This window comes from Magallana gigas, chromosome 5 (assembly GCF_963853765.1).
Source record: "Magallana gigas chromosome 5, xbMagGiga1.1, whole genome shotgun sequence".
NCBI lineage: Eukaryota > Metazoa > Mollusca > Bivalvia > Ostreida > Ostreidae > Magallana > Magallana gigas.
Window position 1 is genome coordinate 10,631,949 of NC_088857.1, and position 20,582 is coordinate 10,652,530.

The 20,582-nt window shown below is 33.8% G+C and overlaps 1 protein-coding gene across 4 annotated transcripts; it reads right to left on the minus strand.

The window, feature by feature from the left end:
• Nucleotides 1-337: 337 nt before the first annotated feature.
• On the minus strand, nucleotides 338-19,786 carry LOC105333196 (uncharacterized). Of its 4 annotated transcripts, none has more exons than XM_011436048.4 (15): nucleotides 19,682-19,786; nucleotides 18,660-18,898; nucleotides 18,230-18,251; nucleotides 15,285-15,359; nucleotides 14,793-14,923; nucleotides 14,282-14,384; nucleotides 9,032-9,147; nucleotides 8,123-8,195; nucleotides 7,531-7,695; nucleotides 7,156-7,200; nucleotides 5,068-5,290; nucleotides 4,324-4,484; nucleotides 3,924-4,005; nucleotides 2,691-2,826; nucleotides 338-2,390 (listed from the first exon to the last, which is right to left on the minus strand). In XM_011436048.4, the coding sequence occupies exons 2-15, from the start codon at nucleotides 18,713-18,715 to the stop codon at nucleotides 767-769; spliced, it is 3,012 nt and encodes a 1,003-aa protein (XP_011434350.3). In that variant the 5' UTR covers nucleotides 18,716-18,898; nucleotides 19,682-19,786; the 3' UTR covers nucleotides 338-766. The 4 variants fall into 4 exon arrangements, with proteins under 4 accessions (XP_011434350.3, XP_065941431.1, XP_034312754.2 ...); XM_066085359.1 differs by lacking the exon at nucleotides 19,682-19,786 and adding an exon at nucleotides 19,549-19,564; XM_034456863.2 differs by lacking the exon at nucleotides 19,682-19,786 and having other exon boundaries at nucleotides 18,660-19,636.
• Between the last annotated feature and the right edge of the window lie 796 nt (nucleotides 19,787-20,582).

Sequence of the window (20,582 nt, forward strand, 5' to 3'; positions counted from 1 at the left end):
TCCATCTCTTCACTTCAAGTACCGATCTTGTGTGTGCTATCTTCAGTCCCACTCCAGGGTTAAGATTAAAGTTAAAGGAGTTTCGCAGTAAACATATATTCATTTGAAGAACATGACCTATTACTCAAACTGCATGATGAATTGGTTGTAGCATGTCGTTGTTATATTAAACTGTGGGCTGGAGCATCTTCACTATCTCATAAGTTAAAGGTTAAAGGTTGTTTTGATTATCATAGACCCTTGACATTATGTCATGGTCACTGATAATATATTGTCAAAGTCATGGCCATAATTTGCAATGACAGGTTTTTCTGTAATTAGTACATGTAAACAAACGTTGAAGAAATTGTATACATTTATTTAAGTCAGTTTATTTAGCACCACATAGAAATATCACAGGACAATCAAGCCAGCAGAACTTGAGGAGCAACTGAGTCTTGGCATGCAACAAAACCCAGCAACAGTTTTATCACAGGATCAAACACATGAACAGGGACAGTTCATTATTTACATACTTTTACATATCACAGATCACTTTAAAGTGCACATAAATGTATTTTCCAAATATTGTCCTATCTCTGCAATATCAGATATATTACCGGTAGAGTATGAATTTGGTCAATTATACTTATATTTAACACAGAAATGATGTACTATTATAATAGTAAGTTTTTCATTTACTATTAATACACAGAAATCTCATGAATGCAGCACATTAGTACATGTACTAGCAAAAATTAGCACTTAAATAATCACAGGATAGTAGCTATTTTACTATGGGACGTGCAGCTGCTAGTTTAGTAGCAAAGACGTCTGATATACAACCCTCCATTCTCTTGAGGAGTCTATCATACTTCCCCCTACCATGTTTACTGCCTCTAATGGACCCCTTCCTATCATCACAGTTCAGTTTACTGTTGTCATTTAACCCTTTCCTTGAGTTCTGTTGGGAGTTGGTCTGGTGACCTTGAACTTGGATGTTTTCTTTTTCAAAGTCGGTAGTGCTGGTCACATTGTTCCTGATGGACAGTTTACAGCTCTGCTGGAGACTAGAATTTTTGGTGTTTTTGTTTTTGTCCAATGTTTTCTTGACACCTGAATGAGATCTGGGGGTTTTCTCTTTGGTTGGAAATGTGTCTTGTGTACGGCTTGTGGATGCAGTCTGGATGTTGCTGTGTTCACTTGTGGATTGACTTCCGGTTGGCTGATGTGGATCTGGATGAGTTTTATTGTTGTGTGGATGATGAGATACTGAAGGTCTGGATGTTGAATGCACTATGGAAGTTGATTTTATAGAAGGCTTTCTGTCTCGCGGTGGGGAAAACACAGCTACTCCCATCTTTACTAGACTGGAACTTTGTAATCTCTTCTGTTTCCGAATCCGGGCTTGCTTTTCTCTCTCAATCTTTTCTTCAATTGTCAATGCTGGCATCTCGATGCTAGCATTTGAGCACTTTTTTTTGTTTGTTCCAGCATCTGCACTCAGCCTTCGACTAAGTAAATGAAGGTTGTCTTCTAAAGTTTTCTCTTCTCCTATGTCAATTATTTTAAGCACAGGGTCCTCATGTAGAACTGGATTGGGCAAGCTCTCTGGTCGAGCAGAGTCCTCGTTTTTCTGTTCCTCACCAACATCTTCCCACTGCTGGAGTTCAGAAATGCTCTCAAGGAGAGAAATCTTTCCAATTCCCCCAACAGCAACAACTTTAGGCTTGGAATGCTGCATTTGTGGAACTGGTGCACAATCAACAGAAATTTTCTCCTTTTTTGGCACCATCAGAATTTTAGCACTTTCTTGAGAGGTATTGCCAGATTTTCCTTGAAATTCTTGGATAGTTTTAGTTGGTGACTTTTGACCCTTACTATCACATGGTTTTAACTGTACAATATCACAGTCCTCTGAGCTCTTAGAAGTCTCATTCACTTCATCATATCTGGCTTCAGGTGAAGGATAGGAATCCCCTGAACTCTTTGATATAACACTGTCCTCCTCACAACTCCAAGCTTGTGAAGGAGTCAGACTGGTTTTGGAGCTGGGCTTACTTTTGTCCTCACAAGACTCATATCCTGCATCAATGGTTGTTAAAGAATCGGTGTACTGGAAGTCCTTTTCATCATCTTCATCATCATCATCTTCCTCCTCCAGGAACATTGGATTCTGCATGACAGCGGGCGCTGTGTTGGGTCGACTGGATGTAATTTGTCTTCTCTTTTTTAATTCACTAGATTTGGTGTAGCGATAAGCAAATTCTGAGGTGACTTTCTTTGCTTGAGATTTTGCTCTCAAATGTAGTTTTTTGTGAAGTCTACCTTGGTAAGAATTTTCAAATGTTGGGGATGTCAGGACAAAATGTTCACCTTTCTTGGTCTGCACTTCAAGCCATCCACGATACCTGGCAACAGCAAATGTAAATTTAGTTCATTACTACCTTAACAATTTTAGTAATCCATTTTTATATTAATGGACATTTGATTTCTATATCAAAATAATTTGGCTTAATTATCATCAGTTAATTGAAGAACTTGCACCTATTAACTTTGAGCAAGGTCCACTTTCCTCTGATATCATAACCCTCAGCTTGAACTGTGTTATTCATGCTACCTTAATTTTACACAATTTAAATTGTCTCTTTTTTAAATTATTTTCTTGTTGCATTGTTTGATAACCTGATTTTTTCAATGTTTCGACTGACCTCGCATCACAGACTTTGGAGTGACACTGACTTGGCTGGGGCTCTGGGTAGGCTAGGTGGTTGATGGTTTTTTCACTTGTTGTCTTCCTTCGAGGAGAGCTAGGTTTATCTTCCAAAACTGCGCCAGAATCTTCCTCTGAAAAGTTAAAAATGTTATTGGTAGGACAATAGTCTACATTTGTGCAAGTTTTATGTTCAGATTATATACTTTTTTTTTTGATAATTGTTTCGCGGGGGTGTTAAGGAAGCATATGAAATCTGAGTTGCATGTAATTCCGTGAAATCACAAATCTTAGTTCGTATGTACATATTAAAATATCTAAGAAACAAAACGTAGATCAAAAACAAATAAAAATACTGAAGACAATTTTTTTCCAGAAATTAGTTTGTGTTACGTAGATTTACACATTGATGACGTCATGACTAAAAGTTGAATGTCGTGTGAATTTGATCGGAAAGCATTGTAAACATATTCAAAATATAACTGATCTAAGACCTCTAATAAAGTACTGTGGTGTGATTTATTGAGAATTGAACATAAGGATACTGGGGGAGATGTTAGTTTTATCAATCATTCGCTAAAAGGTATGTAAATTTGCTTTTATTTCTCGGCCAGGCTTTCCTCTGTCGTTGTTTACGATGTAAAAATCCGACTAGAACAACACTACCCCGTATATATTGAACTTGAAATTTTATACGTATCGTTAGTTTAATCAATGCTTAAATTGAAATGTGCTGCTAGAATCCCATGCTGTGTGTTGTTTTGATGCAATTTGCCGTTTTCCGTTCAAACTATATAAAAGTTGGGAAGGTTTTATTAGAACCGGATAAATAACTTTTTAATAAGGACAAACATAGGATTCTAGCAGCGGTTTTGATTAAACTGAGATGTTTTGCTTACACTTGGTATGCTTATTTTATTTTGGAAACCGCGGGGTAGTGTTGTTCTATCTCATTTTATGTTAAGGAATATACGTAAGCTATTTATAGTTGTCACGTGATAATGCACCAATGTGGCAGTAATGTACTACCCGATTTTATTGCACTGACATCTATTTTAAAGAATAATACTTAGTTTTTGATCTTATTCAAAATAATTATTTAATTTCACGATTTTGAATATAACAGTCAAAATAAGACGCTTAATTGCCCATATGCTTCCTTAACACCCCCGCGTTTTGTTTCATTCATATAAAATATATAATACACAAGTAAATTTAATTCATTACTGACCTTCCCTCAGAGCCATTTTTTCTGTGAACCCAGGTTTGTAATAATTTAACGTCTGTTCCATTTGAAGGCGATGTCTTTTTTCCTTAAAAAGAAAATTATATACTGTCCAATAAATATAAGCTTTACAGTTTACTGGTATTCCAATTTTCTATTCTTTCAAGAGTTATTGCCCTTGAAAACATTTTCCAGGGAAATTTTGTTTCACAATAATTGGACCATTAATTGATTTTTTATATTCATATTAAAGTAAATTTGATTTTTTTAATTTTTTATTGCCTGTGACAATACATCTCAAATACAAGGCGGAAATGAATTTTAAAGCCGTTATGTATTTTAAAAACTGGCAAAAAATATTTTAAAAGACTAACTGATTTCCCAGAAATGATTACTACACACATACCACAGTTTCTATATCAAACACAAGGTTGTCCTTCTTGAGTTGGGTTTCTTGGATTTCTTCCTCAGATACAATGGGCGTGACCGTTTTATCCGGCGGCTTGATGTACAGGGGGCGGTCTGAGGTATCACACAGGGGACTGGAATCCTCCCTCTGGTGACCCGCTGTAACACACCAATCAAACCAATCAATAATCACAACTATTATGGGTAAATTATTGGTGGTTTTTTTTTGGCTCATATATCAACTAGGTAATCAAGTAAGACTCATGCAATCACATATACAATTTTTGAATTCATTACATAAACTAAAATAAAATGCTGATATGAAGAAAAATGGGCTGCGACTAATTAAAGAAGTACATGTACAAAGTTATATACACTTGATAACTCTGGTGCTGCTATTAAATAAATGTTATATCTTAGACTGTGGGGTACATTCAAAACAAATGGCTCTTTAGCATTGATCACATGAAGCCTTCAATTTACATTTGACATGTGATACTCCAAAAATTTAGAATACTTTGAAATGATGGACGTCTGAGATGAAACAGAAATTCATGTACATCCTATTACAGACTGTCTGATTGAGTATCAACTAAATCCACTACTTTCACTTAAAAAGACAGTTTTTTCTAAGTCACTTTAAATGATATAAAATCCGTATTCCTTTTACACATTAATTATATTATTGAGAAATCACAAAATCATTTCAGCAGAAGACAAAGTTTTGGGTTGAGAATCTTACATCTAGATCGGCCGCTGTTGATCCGATGGTTGATCCTATCATAGGCAGACTTGGTCGTCATTTCTGGTCTCTCCTCCGCTCTTTGACTACTCTGGTACATTGACAAATCCGGAGCAGTCAGAGGCCGGTCTCTCACAAATCCGGCTTTTACCCGGTAAACCATTTTCTGAGAGGTCACTATCTCCTTTTTCAGATGTTTGTACAACTTCCTTTGCTTTCTAGCCTAAATTCAAAAGATTTCACAGTCATTAAAAAAACACAGTCACTTCTTTCTAGCCAGACTTGTAATTACTGGTGTAATTCCACTTGTTAATACCATTACATAGATACACAGAATAAAAGTGCGCTTTATTCCATTTAGGTATGTAATGAAATACATTTAAATTTTCACCAGTCTCGATGTCACAGGAGGGGACAATTGATCAGCTTTAATCATAAATGCCTTTCAGAGGGGAAAAAATGTTGTCAAACAGTGTCTCATAAAAGAAAGAAATTAAAAATATCAATATTGCATACCTGTCAATTTTTTTTTTATCACTTGGAGATGGCCCTACCTGAGATGAAACACTTTCTGTGGGGAAATGAGTGAGTTTATCATAGCCTTGTTGCCAATATCTGAGCCAATCAAATGGCAGTTTGATCCCAATCAAGGGTTGAAATTGACAGGCAGTGTTTTTTATCTTGTGTTTACCTTCATATAGCTCGGTTCATTGTTCCTACCGGCACTTCACATCTTTTAAGTAATATACACTTCCAGCAGAAAGGTAGAACATATTTGCTTTGTTGTCGACATCAAGATTAATGGAAATCATTGGTCAATATTAAGAAAAAGTGGGTAATATACTTGAAAGCTGGCATTTAAATGTTGGATGGATATGAAATGCCCTTGTCTGTACAATGAATTATGCCTGCATGCACTTAATAAAATGAAGAGGTATTTAATAATGCAAACAATGAAATATTCTCAATGCTGTCTCGCAATCTATGGGATAACAATAAAATCACCATGTACCCCAAGTTTGATTGCAAACCAGACCTGAAAATTAAGAAGTAAGTCAAAAGATTTCCATGTTTATTATGACCCGCTACCCTCTGAAAGAAGTCAATGTTTTCATATGGGTTTTTGTAATTTCTTCCACAAGTTTAATCTTTCTTTCACCTCTGGTGCATGGTTTAAAATGGCGTGTATTCATTAGGTGCAAGCAAACACCCCAGGAATACAGTTTAATATATTCTGCATATTAAAGATATTTAATCAAGATTAAAAGATTCTATACGAGTTAAGAATGCATTCTGATTTATGAATCATCAATCTTACTTAGTAGCTGCAATTTTTTTGCAAATTTACACCAATCATAATTCTGAAGAAAATAATCTTGCCTATAACTGCAAACAAACAAACAAACAATTAAGACAAACAATTAAGACAAACACACGGCAGACTTAAATCAAATCTGGCATCAATGGATCTACATGTATTGGGGGGGGGGGGGTACTCACACATATACTAGTAATTCATGTAATAAAAAACATCTTCTGAACAACAGTATACGGTTAGATCCCGAGTTCTCTGAATGCTAGCTATATAGAAATAATGTACTCATTGATGTCGTTAAAGACTCTAATTGATCTTAATATATCACACAAAAAGAAGACCAACACAAAACAGTTATGATAATGCAAGGAGATATATGAATTTTGACTTTTTAATTTTTTTTTTATAAATGAACTATTTTGATTATAAAAATTCATTCATAAGATTAATTGTAGTTCTGGTATATCATTTGTAACATCATGCATGACATAATTAAAGTGCTGTAGTTACTCTAAAAAGAGCATCAGTGCTTTTAATTGTACATTGTATATACATGTAGCTGTGGTAGGTATTTTGTTAACATTCTAATACAAAAAGTAAGTGTTAGTAATTGGGTATATTATTTGAAAAATTCAATAAATAAAAGTTGATTGCCACTTCTTGCCTAAATAAAGCAATATTTAATACAAGAAAAACAGCAAAATTGTGGTAGCATTAAATCTAAATAGAACTGCTGTGACCTAATTTAATAAAATCATCACCTAACTAGTTACCTCTTCATAAAACGCAACAAACTCATCACAAAAACAGGTGTCGGCCTGAAATACATTTATGTTACAAGTCATACAATGTCTGAAATAACTACAAGTTTGATAGCTAGCTATGTCTGTGTTAATCACATGAATTAGGAAAAAAAGTGCGCTCTATCTTTTCATATCAAATACATCATCCACATTAGAATGTTACCTTTAGACTTGCACTCGGTATATTAAATCAAGATGTTTATAAAAATTAAATACTTAAGAGTTATTCCCCTTGAGATCTTTAGTACCACTAAAGTATCCAACAAATGTTAAAGGTTAAAATCCAAGAACCTGGGTTAAATTGTGAGAAGTGTTAAGATATCTAGATATCGGGGGATTACCCACCATTTCCATCCTCTCCTCCGCACAGATGATTGGGGGGTCCTTGAACATCTTCTTACTCCCCAGATTCTCCTGGCCAAAGTCCCACTCCTCTTTGAGGTATTCATCGTTGAGTTTCTTGGCAAGACGGGCATCATAGTGGGAGAGGAGCTGTTCAAAGTCTGCCAGCTATAAAGGAAAATCCCATAGTAATTCATACATACAGCCATTATTGTAAACATAATATATTTGACGTTTACGTTATTTGGCGGAAATTAGTTTTTGAAGAAGTTGACATTGGATTTCATTTAGGGTATTCCTGAATGTGACTATTCTTATACATCATATATGCATAACCTGCAGCCATCCTGTAGCCATCCTATTGAAAGACTTTCAGCAAAATGGTCAAAATGACTGGTTTCACCATTATAGTTACTTCACAATTGGTAGCTAAATGTACTTTCAATAACTAATTAATACTCCTGATTTAAAACATTTTTTTCATCTAAACTTACACAATTTTTTTTTCATTTCATCTCACAAGTTTGGCATGAAATTTCAATATTTTTAGATATACACTGTATATTCTTTTTTAAACTAATGTACACAGGATTACCTTGTAGAGTTCATTCTCCTTCCCCTGGGGAGCGGTCCCATCCTCGGGGGTGTAGTCCTTGTAACTTCCACACCTGAAATGAGGCAGTTCCTCCAGACAATCAGAAATCTCATACACCCCAGTCTCTGGAATCTTCCCTTTCTCACGGAATGTCAGCTTAAAATTCTTAAAGAACTGAAACTTTAGCAGTTCCTTTGCTGATAGTCTACGAGGACGTTTTCCCTCCATAATTTTTCGTGAGAAAATGTCAGTAACAAAGATGTGAGCCCCAATAGAAGAAACGTTTAAAACAAAGCATTGGGCAATTGTTGGTAAGCATTGTTTGATTGATAAAAATCTACAGCTTTAACTGAATAGATGTAAACCAACAGATTACATCAACATGTATTATTGTTGTTAAATAGCAAGCTTATCGGCCTTGACTATGTTCCTTGTTGTGCAGATCTTTGTTAACATACTGTGTAACTCTGAACTCTTCCTTACCAACTATTCTTTCAAGTCTGTTCTTTATATATCAGCTCTATTCCGCTTACTCCACTTTAAATTCATAATTATTCTTAAAAACCCATGAATTGTTATGCTTAAAAGCATCCTAAAAATTTCACCTTGTTTTTGGATTATGAATTTAATTACATGTATAAAATTCCATTCTGGTACTCTCTGGTAAAATAAAATGATTGGCTTGAAAAAAAATTTGTTGCTATTTTTTTTCTATTCTACTGCAGCGAGTGGGTATTCTTAGGAGGACTTTTGTTTATACATGTAGCAGATTAATTTAAAATATCAGACAAATTAATAAATCAAAAACCTATTAAATACCTCCCCCCCCCCCTCCAAAAAAAAAAATTCTATACAACACCCACAATATGTGAACAAGAGTTATCTCTCTTGCTCTTTAGAGCAACGCACCATAGAATTAGTTCCAGGTATTCCGACAGCTGGATGCGAGTTTTGTCCTCAAAGTGGACCTTCATATGTTTCAGTCTGTGCATCAGCTTCATCGGTGCAATGGAACGCCCACACATCTACAATCCAAAAATCAAATGCATAATTTACATTCACATATTGATCCTAGTATAATTAAGCTAGTAGGAATATAGTTATCATCATTTCATGTACTCTGCATATAACTTTCATCAATTTTCACTGAATCTGTAGGTTTATGGGGAGTCCACATAATTTTGTGGCTTAATTCATTTTCATGAATATTATATTCATGCATGTATATAAATAAAGATCTAATTTCATAGTTTCTTGAGGATGTAAATTAATGAATGAGGAGTACAAAATTAAAAAATATTGAACAAACATGGTGTAAATGGTTCCAGTCATTAAATGCACTATAAAAAAAATCAAAAAGAGCAATTAAACTGCGAGACATTTAATAGCATATTTTCCACACTGAATGATGGTCTTTTGAAGTTTCACAGTGACTATGTATTTGTACATAAAAGTCCTTATTGAAAAAAAAATAATTCATTGATTTTAAGTTTTTTATTGAATATCATAGTGACCTCCTGCTCCTTGTTAAATACTACAGATTACATGACATTAACATTCCAAATATGCAGAGTGACCTTTCTTGAGTTATCAATTTTAATTTTAAAATGCCATGCTGTTAGATAAATCATCTGTCAATTGTACAAGGTTAAACATAAACAAATGCCACACATAACTCCTGATCCTCGTACATTTATCAACAGGTATTCAGAACTATATGTGTGAATTGAGGGATTTCTTTTTCTTTTTCTGCTCATTAAATTATCATTAACAACATATGAAAATTTTCATTCTCTAATTCAAAATTCTTTTGAAATCTTCATGATTAATGGCTCTGATGACTCTGTGGAGGTAATGAAGGCTTTCAACTCATTTCTTTGTATAATGGACCACTCCATCACTATATAACTATAAACCTGAGAGCTCGGTCCCAATCAGTCAATGAGACAGGTTTAAAACTCGGGGACAAAACAATAGAAAACATCAATACAACCCAGCATTCCTCCACCATTATAGATTACTTTATCAATGTAAGTATTGAAAAACTCCAACAGTATAATGAACTGTTTCTGGGGCAAATGCCCTTAGACCGTTTCACTGGCCTGTCTCAATAAATTCCAGAACTGAGAATTCTACAAGTACTAAACTGTTTTTAGGATGAATGCCATTGGACAGTTTCACTGGTCTGTAACAATTATTGCATCAAGTACTGAGAACTCTAATGGCATCGCATGATCTCTTCTGTGTAACATCTTTCTATATACCATAATTCTTTAGCTATTATCTCTTTGGTTTTTTATAAGGGCTAGCTAAGTTGCAGCTGCATGTATATTATTGTCACAATTTAGGTTAATAATCACCATTTTGCTGTTTATACCTTTCGGAACATTAATACAAATCAATATTTGATGAACATTTCAAATTCAGATTAAATTTTACACATCTATGTCAAAACTCTGATCAACACAGTTTCAAAGCCTCATAAACCCTTGCTAATGAATAAATGACTTTTATATATGCTGACAAATTGTCAAAACTTTCTCCATTGAAAGAACAGTTCAGTCCTTTTGCCATGGTACAGAGGTGAAGCCTTTATCATATTACAACATTAAAACCAAAGCAGAGTTAATACACGTACTAAGCTACATCAGCAAATACCACACATAGCTATTTCCTTATCTTTTTATGCTCATTTGAAATATTCAACCCATTCATTGTTGCTTCAATCTTGAACTGTTCATTTCATTCAAAAATTCAATAAAATCAAATTTTCCTGAACAATATAACAATGATTCGTTTGATTTTTAAGATTACACACTTAAAACCCTTGTCTGCGAAACCTTGTATTAAATTTCTTGAAGAGATCATTGGGCATTTCATTTGTATTATGCTGGTTTTAAAAAAAAAGTTGACATCTTAACTCAACTCCCCATTTCACTAGAGTTTCCATTGGCAGAATTCTTAAACAAATGCTGTGTTTTGCCTAGGTACAGAAAAGGGGGCACTAAAATTTGTCTGTATATCCATCAGACACATAAACTTCACCCAGAAAGCTCAACAAATATTGGTTTAGGACAAAATAAATACACTTAATAAATTCAACAACAATCACTTGCATTCGGCAGTGTGTACTGTGTACACCTTTGCTATTGTGATTTAAGAGAACACTTATGCGAGACTATCCAATAGATTCTTTTTCACAAACTAATTCAATTGGAACTTAATGGCTTTTTCTGTTTCCATGAGTGATCTAACTCAGCCAGGCCATAAACTGATTCTCAACTTCTCAAATATGAATAATATCAATTTATGTGAGAACATCTTACGATGGCAATTCAGTTCTTTAGTTTGGTGGAATCTTTGTCATATTTTCTTTGCTCTCTGATTTCCCTCTCAGTGAAAATTAACAGTCTATGAGTGAAATACAAAATGACTGATATAAAGATGAAAAGCATATTGATCATCCAAAAAATCTATGAATGGATGGCAAAATATAAGAATGGCAGATCAGACGCATGAAGTTTCCCCTTAAATGCAGTGTCACCGGCAGAAAATCTTATAATGCTGCATAAGATCTTCAGTAACAACAGTGTGAATTACAACACACCACTGCCAGCCATAAATCTACAGACAAAAACTCTTAACAAAGAAGCGCAAAGAAAACTGCTGCAATGACATAATGTTTATTGTTGAAACTTCACTGCAGGTCCAATTTTAAACTTGTTTAATTAGTTCTAGGTGTCCAACTGTCACTCAAAGTGCCCATAAAAAGATATAACTCTTAAAGTACAAAATATTCTACTCAGATGAAAATGAAATGTAGAATTTTCTTTTAAGTAAAAACCAGTCAATAGATATGGACCATGCAAGCAAGCAACAGTCATTGTATAACACCTTGTTATGAAAATCTGATCAAATATTAAGATTGAGAGAATTATTAGAACTAATAATCTGCGAACAGCAGTTTGACCTTCTCAAAGAGGCCAGACAAGAAAAACAGACAAATTTAATTAAATAGGAATATTATAAACAACTGATAACATTATTGGAGCAACTTCAAGACAACCAAAAGCCTGGGGTGCTCGGAGCCCCCAGAAAGGAATTCTAACAAATATGGCAGGTGACCATATATTGAGCATGCACTCTTCACGTTTACCTCTATCACTTTCACATATTAGTTTAAAGCCCCCTTGCAAGGAATACAGTTTCTGAATTAACATGAATATGAGATTAAGTTTTCTTAAACAATTGTGTGCAAATGTACGGAAGGTTCCAAAAGCACTGATAACGGCAAAGGCGAGGAGGGAAAAATCAATCTTGGGAATTTACTTAAGATTTTTTTTTACTTGAAACATTTCAATTAAGGTTTAATGAAATCCACAATTGCCTTCGAAGCTTTTGCAGTTCAAAAGACATTTTCTATTTACATGCAAAACATGATAGCAATGTCATGTTTCTGCATAAAACAAGAGAAAATCCCATATTGAAATCCAGGAAATAAGAAGATTAGTGGCTTTTTCAATATTGGCTTCTTCTGTCAATAAATGTGCAAGATTTGAGACAAGGACACCAATATAGAGTTGGGATTAAAAAATTCATTACATCCATTGAAAAAAAAACTACGGTACCAGGCCCATAATCTGATGAACATAACATGATTTCATATAACACGTCTCTCATCTCTGAAGTATATCCATCACATCCAGAGTTGGGGTCAATTACTTTGAAAAGTAATTAATTACTTTCAAATACATTGACAATTTTATCAATTACTTGCAATTACAATTACATTGATTTTTTAAAATGTAATTAATTACTCTCAATTACTTTGATAAATGTAATTAATTACATTTCAAATACTTTAGTTTTATTTTTTTAATCTTGAGAACATATACATATATTAACAGCAATAAGATATACAGAGCTTCATGTACGGTTATGTTTTTAAAGGTTGTACGGTTCAGTTCAGATCAGATTTCTTGAAAATTTCTAGAAAAATTTTCTTTAATATTAAATTCATTAAGTACCATTGAGTTCATTATTGGTTCTGAATTATATTTTCTCAATAGTGAATTAATTTTTATTCACATATCAAAACTATGTTTATTCAGAAAGTACAACTTTCGACAGTACAGCATATCAGTATATAAATAATAATTGCTATAAATCACAAGAAAGAGATATTTTGACTCCCTTAAGTCTAAAATCAATGGGGGTTCTTGGGTATTAGAGGAGTTCACACCTCCACAAAATTAGATCTTTACCTATTGCCCTGGGCAGTGTGTTATGCTGTATAAACATATGAAACATTATGGGACATTTAATTATTGTTTAAACAAAAGTCCATGCCAAACATGTATAAAATCTATTTATCATTATAAGACACCTTTTTTTATATTTTAAACTTGGAAAAAAAGTAATTGAGATGTAATTGAAAAGTAATTGAAAATACACAAATTTTTGGAATGTATTTAAATACATTCAATTACTTGTAATTGAAGACAGACTCAATTACAAATTACTTTCAATTACTTTGAAAAATGTAATTAATTACACTCAATTACAAATACTTTTTTCAATTACCCCATCCCTGATCACATCATTCTTACTAGTGAGAGAGACAGCTAAATACTGTATACAGGATTATTTTTGCCCTCTGTTAGTTTCACCCTTCTTCACTAGCAGAGGGTTTCATCCCGTCATGAATTTGTCCAGACAAAGTTGTGTTAATAGAGATCTAATTTGAGCCATTGGAATTCACCCAGTCTTCAACAGAGGCGAAAGGGGCAAAAATAATTAAAACAGGGGCGAATATTTCCCTGTATACAGTACTAACTTTGGATTCATCCAAACGCATGCAGGACTAGTTTTATTAGTTATTTAAAAGTTAGCAAGTTTATTGAGACGATTATGCAGACATAAATATTCTTGATAGAATTATCATTTGAGTATATATACACAGTGTGTTACAAGGATAAGAGTGATCAAGTTAATAATGGATACCCATAATAGCCCACCATATAAAGGTAGATGTTACTTATGTAAACAGTTAAATCTCTTGCTGGATACATTTATCATACTATGAATCTCAGGTCACTTCTTACAGTGGAATTCAATAATTTAGTCCACCCGTTCTACAACAGTCATTAGTACACGTACCTTGATACTGCTAAGTAGTATGTCCTGGTCAATCAGCAGACCCTTCATATCAAACTGTTCAAACGCTTGGTAGGCTACCCTGATGTTGTACAACTCCTCAAACCTACAACACAATTACAGCATAACTACTGAGTATCTAATGGACACATGCACAAGCATTGTAAATTTCCTTCCAAAAAAACACCTAAGACAATAGTGTGCAGGATTAAGACTATTTTTTATTGTATTGGTACATAGCAACACTGAAAGTCTTAGGCATAAGACGAACAAGCTGTGTTGTAAAACATTTGTATGCTGTACAAACCAGGATACAAGGCGAGTTTGGAACATAAAGAGTTTGAAATCTGGTGTGTCTAAGATTGGTTGAGTCTGAGATTGCAGGCAAGGTTGAAATGGGTAAGTTTGAGAATATGCAAGGAAAATTTGAGATTGGGGAAGTTGAGATTGGGTAAGGTTGAGATAAGCAAACTTGAGATTGGGCGAGTTTGAGATGGCTGAGTTTGGTACTCACGTGATGGCAGAGTGGCTGAGATAGTAGAGACATTTGCGGACCACATTCATGTTCCAGTCCCCCGAGTGGAGGTTACAGGTGCGATGGAGGGCCCTCTCCAACAGTCTGTGGTCCACCATCTTATAGGCCTCCTGAGATTAAATCAGGTGGATATGAATCGTAATAATTTATATAAAAATGTACAAGTACTTGTTCGCAACTGTAGACTCAAGGGTTAATGATATCATCATTACTTGATTTGCCAAAACTCTCCCTTTGGTGTGCAACTTTTCATTAATATGACAATACAAAAACTGTTCAATAAAATAACTGTTAAAAGTTTCAGATAAAAATTTTAGCTGCAGTGTAATGCCCAACAACTCTTTATCAGAAAAAGAATAAAGTATTAATTCAATGTAAATCTATCCATTGGCTGCCTATAAATCCAAAGGATCAGAAAGCTGATGTGAGTGAGGCTGAAGTCCCTATCCTGTTTGCCATGGGAATACTCACTTTGAGGCTGAGTCCGTGCTCCTCAACAACAACTTCTGAGCCTGTGACATTTTTCTTAAATAGGTCAACAGGATACTAAAAAAAAAGAAATGGCAGACATATAATAAAGGAACACAAAGTTATTACATGTAATAACAAACCTGGATTTCACTAGAATCAGTTTACCTTGTATAATTAATGCTCAAAAATGATTTCAAAATATCATATTCAAGTGAGAATTGAATATGCACTTGTGTTATTTTAACTGAAATTCAACAATAACATTGATTCTGTAAATTTTGAATAGTAAATTACATTGACACAAATATGGGGATCATTTTTACACAATGCCATTGTGTTTAAAAAACAACAGGCTTATATGAAAACAACAGTCCAATAGAAAATCATTTGCAATAGAGAACAAAAGTGAACCTGTCCTTTAATCTATGAATAATTCAAAGAGAGAGAGAAAAGAAACATAAGCTCTGAGAGAGAGAGAGAGAGAGAGAGGGGGGGGGAAGAGAGGGAGCCAGAAAGAGAGAAAGCCACATAGAAAGAGCTGGAGAGAGAGAGAGAGAGAGAGAGAGAGAGAGAGAGAGAGAGAGAGAGAGAGAGAGAGAGAGAGGGGAGCTGTTGGATACTTGTACATAGAGACAACTTTGATGTAAGGATCAGACACTACACCTGTCAACAATTAGCCTGTCTTAATCCCTGAGTCAACACAGGTTCACACGAGCCTGCAATTTATTTCCAAATCTGCGCATTGTGTACACAGATTACTGCACATTAATCAGGTGTGGGTGAAGGTAGACATACAGCCCGCTTTTACTGAGTCAACAGATATAATTAGTGAGATTCATGTCTGCCATTATATGATATTTGTACAAAGTTCCCAGAGAAAGTTTTAAATAAATATGGAATATCATGACATCTACCTGCATGCAGTTCTACAAAATTATATACATGTAGTATGAAAAAAAACCCCTAAAGAAATCTGATTTGATAAATGTCTTAGCTATGATAAAGCTGTATTGAGAAAGAAAGTACCTAATATGTTAATTTTATCTCTATTTTTTTCTCCACCCATGAATATGAAATTAAGATTTGACAAATTTATATACCCTGGGTAAGCTTGGTTCCTATTAAAGATTATACATCCTCATATACATTATTCTTCCATCTATTTGAGGCATATTACATTAAATATTTATAAATAATTTTTAAATAATTTGTCGTCTACTTAGACTAAAGTTCAATCATTGATAGTTGCCATGGATGTGAAGAATAAGAATCTTAAGGATTTTGATTTGCCTACGCTAATTAATCCCGCACTGACCAACATATTTCTCATCTGTTACCGAAAGTAATTTAAATCAAGACAGCTAATCTTCTTTGTCAAAAGATTAAGTGCAATGTCATGCACAACTGTAATGAAATAATAAAGTCATAGGATTAAATCTAGCTGTGTTTGAGGATTACACTGCATGTGTAGTGTATTCCATGCCGGTTTTACCGGCCGTATGTGACGATCAGGTGTCCAGTGCTTTCTCGGGCCTACGAGGTTAATTAATAATTCTGTCCCGCTTGTTATTAAGATGTAGATTTACACCTTGACATCAAAGAATAGATTTAATCTCCATTGTTTGTTTTTAATCACATCAAGTGAAAATCAAGTCTTTCTGTTTGTACTAACAACATTTAACTTGCTGTTAATTTCAATATGACAATTTAACATAAGACTCTTTATCATATTGTCTGCTGGGTCATAGGGCTTAAAATACTTAAATTGTAGCACCTATCCCACTTAATTGAAATGCAGTTTAAAGGTGTAATATTTTGCAAAAATAAAAGAGTAATACCCGGTATTTTGAATTGTTTTAAAAGTACTGTATACAGGGTTATTTTAGCCCCTTGCTTTTTTTGCCCTTCTTCACCTGCAAACGGATTTGCCCCACCTTGAATTCGCCCATACAAAATTGTTTTCACTGAGAAATAATAAGAGACATTGGAATTTGTCTAAAATTTGCCCACAGTGACAACATGGGCGAAAGGGTCAAAATCAAAACGGGCGCAAATATTTCTCTGTATAAAGTAAGCTAAAAGCCAAAAACTGCCCATTATGTCAGACATCAACAGTTAATTCCTCAGCGTTAACACACCTCAGACCATGCAATATCTGACAAGATGGACAGTTTTCAGCTTAACAAACCATTACATACTATGTAAGAATTATAGGTGCATGTATTAACAGTTTGGTACAGGAATTGAAAATTTACTGTTAATTCAATATATAAATGAGTGTGTTATGTTCATATTCTCTCTTCCAAATTCATTCTTTTTAGATTATATGTCATTAAGATTAAATATTAAATACAGTACAATCACATATGCAATTGTGCATATATATATGTTTTTCCCAATTACTGGTACATGACCAAAGTGTTGTCATAAGAATTTCAAATATTCTGCAGATTTAAAAAATCACATTATTAAAACCTCTCATTATCAAGGGTTAAAAATCTTAAATCTTCAGGCAACTCATGTTTAAACATGGGCATTTCTCTTTCTTACTGCAGGTACCTGTACTCATTAGTAAAACAAAATCTTAGATCTAATCTTAAAGTCTTTTCTCTTTTGAACAGTGGGGTTTCGATCTTTTATAAACTTCAACATATCAATTAGACAAAACTCAATTTTAAAGAGATTTTTCTTTTGAAGTCTTACAATGTATCAATACAACAAAATCTTCATTTTACTGGGAATTTTAAGTCAAACATAGTGCTTAAAAACTCTCTCTATATGATACTTAACTCAAATGTTACTCAATTTGTTTAAATTAACGAAGTTTCTTCATAATTTCTGTCAAAGTTTGGGCTGCTTTTGAATTTATAAATAATATCAAATAATGAAGGACAGATGCTCAAAATCTCAAATGAAAGAGGAGGGGGGTAATGAAATGTACTCACCCCCAGGGCTCTGGCAAGACATCTGAAAAAATCAGAGACATGAAGGTTCAATACCACAGATAGGATAAGTAAATAAGAATTACTATATAATAATAAACTACTGTATATTATCAAACTGATTGAGAATCTAGTGACAGCTACTGGAACATTATATTTGCCTTCAAGATAAGGATCAAACTAAACTCAGTTAATAATTTTATTAGCTGGAAAATGTATATGGATAAACAAAGGTTTCAAAAAATAGAGTCCCATCTACCGGTAATAGGAATATTTCATACTTATGAAGTCCTGTTATAGTTAAGCTGGATATATCAATGCATAGTAATTGATTGTATTAATTTCTTTCACTCAAATCAATACAACATAATTATTAATAACAATCAGAAAAAAAACAACATGTATAAAAGGAAAATATATTAAAGAAACATACCCTAGTTCCTCCCAAGTATAATATCCTCTGAATTTAGGAAATTTCAAATGAAACATTTCTTTTCACTCCATCTTCTGCCAGTTCATAGAGATATCCGCACATTTAAATTGACCGGTAACTACACAGCGCTGGGACATTACACACGGCTGTTCCATTCACCACCCCTGGTGATTGCTCTCTGCCATTTTTACTGTTACTTATCTTAAATGATTCGCTGTTTTAGCTTCCATTCAAAACCTCTGAAGTTTGCAAATATTTATAGCGTGTAGCAGTGTAACAATACCACTGAAATCCTTAGTAAAGCACGGGACCTTTAAATTCTTACTACCGCCAATAAACAGTTGTGTGAATTAATGGATTTAAATTAAGATATGGTTGGATTAAATACTTAAGAAATTCACTGCAAGACTTTCCTCTCTATTGAATCAGTGCGCCACTTGATAAAAACAAATATGATAAGTTTACACCATAAAACTTAAAACATTGTCATAAAATCCTAAACTTAAACTATAATGTTTATGGGCGGTTTTTCATTTTTTTTTTGCATTTTAAACAGGAACTCTTAATTTCTTTTAAGTAAATTCTTTTCAGACTTCAAGATATTAATTTCAAATAGGTTTTATTTAAATATAATTAGCTGAAGTAATTTTGCTCCATACAAGCTATTGATCCTGGGTTTTGAAAAGATTTATGCAAAAGAGCTAGCATGTTTTTGTGATATGTTCTATACTCCTGCAGACTTTCAGATATAAAAAAAAAAAAGTTAAAGAAAAAAACCCAATCACCACTGGTCTGAAGAAATCAATTCAAAGGGATCTATAGAGATCAATTTTGAATTTTTCCGATGGCATGACTCTAAAAGTTTATCACCCTTAAACACCAAACTAACCTGCTCCTTATGAAAAGGGAGAAAGAAATTCGTTAACAGTAAAGGTGAACAAATCAGACACACCAATGAAAAAGACATTAAGAATTCCCTGCAATAACACTAAAATAACGTTAAAACGTGAAAAGATTAGTACCTAAGTAACAACCAGCCTTGTGCGTAGTTCTTATGGAGGAATGCTATTACCATTGATTCTTATTTGGCTGAGGCAGAGGTCAACATTGCCCTTAAGGCCCATTTTGGGGTAAATTAAATGTTCAAACATCAGATATACTACTAATCAATGACTAATCTAATGGGCTTGATAAAAACACTGAAGACCAGCCTATTTAGCATTGTATAGGCCCGTGCCAACCATTAATTATCATTTTGTTATCAGTACAATTTGGTGCGTAATGACAAGGGTAAAATTTTAAAGAAGGAAATACTCTGCTGCCACCTTTAACGTTGTTCGAAACTACTGTTAATGGTTGTACGTTTAAGCTAACTATTGAACAAACATCGGTATACATTAGATACACACAAAGAGCTTGCCTTAATGGCAAAATACTCCTAGCCACTCTAGAAAAGGAGACCTTAATGGAACAAAAATCACAGTGTGTACCGAAACAATAAAAGGGTTGTTCAGCATGTTACGCAATCACTCTTCAGTGATTGACCGATGCTTAAAAGTATCATTTTAAAGTGTACACAATGTAAATGGTAAAAGACAGCTAGTTTTTTCCTGGCGAAAAAATCCTTTATTCAGTGGGCGTGCACATTATTATTCTGATGTTCTACATTCAATTCTTGCAGCCAATTCGGGCTGGATCTTTTTTCAAGTAACTCTCATTGTTAAAAATCCATTTAATTGTGAAAGTTTATACCCAGTTACCTAAACACTTTTCACACAAAAGTGTCAAATAATTGAAAAGTCATCATCAGAATTTCAATTTTTACAGAAAACTTTAGCATACATGCAGAGACAGATTTGGTCTCCGTGTATTACAGAACTTAATGGTAAAAGACCTGTGTGACTGTCTCATCATAAATTGTAA

Excerpts from the sequence above, each read along its gene's own strand:
- LOC105333196 (XM_011436048.4), bottom strand. The coding sequence starts at position 18,715 with ATGTTTCATTTGAAATTTCCTAAATTCAGAGGATATTATACTTGGGAG. Across the intron at positions 14,385-14,792 it reads CTCAGCCACTCTGCCATCAC|GTTTGAGGAGTTGTACAACA; the intron begins GTGAGTACCAAA and ends ATTGTGTTGTAG. Across the intron at positions 7,201-7,530 it reads CGGAGGAGAGGATGGAAATG|GCCGACACCTGTTTTTGTGA; the intron begins GTGGGTAATCCC and ends AATGTATTTCAG.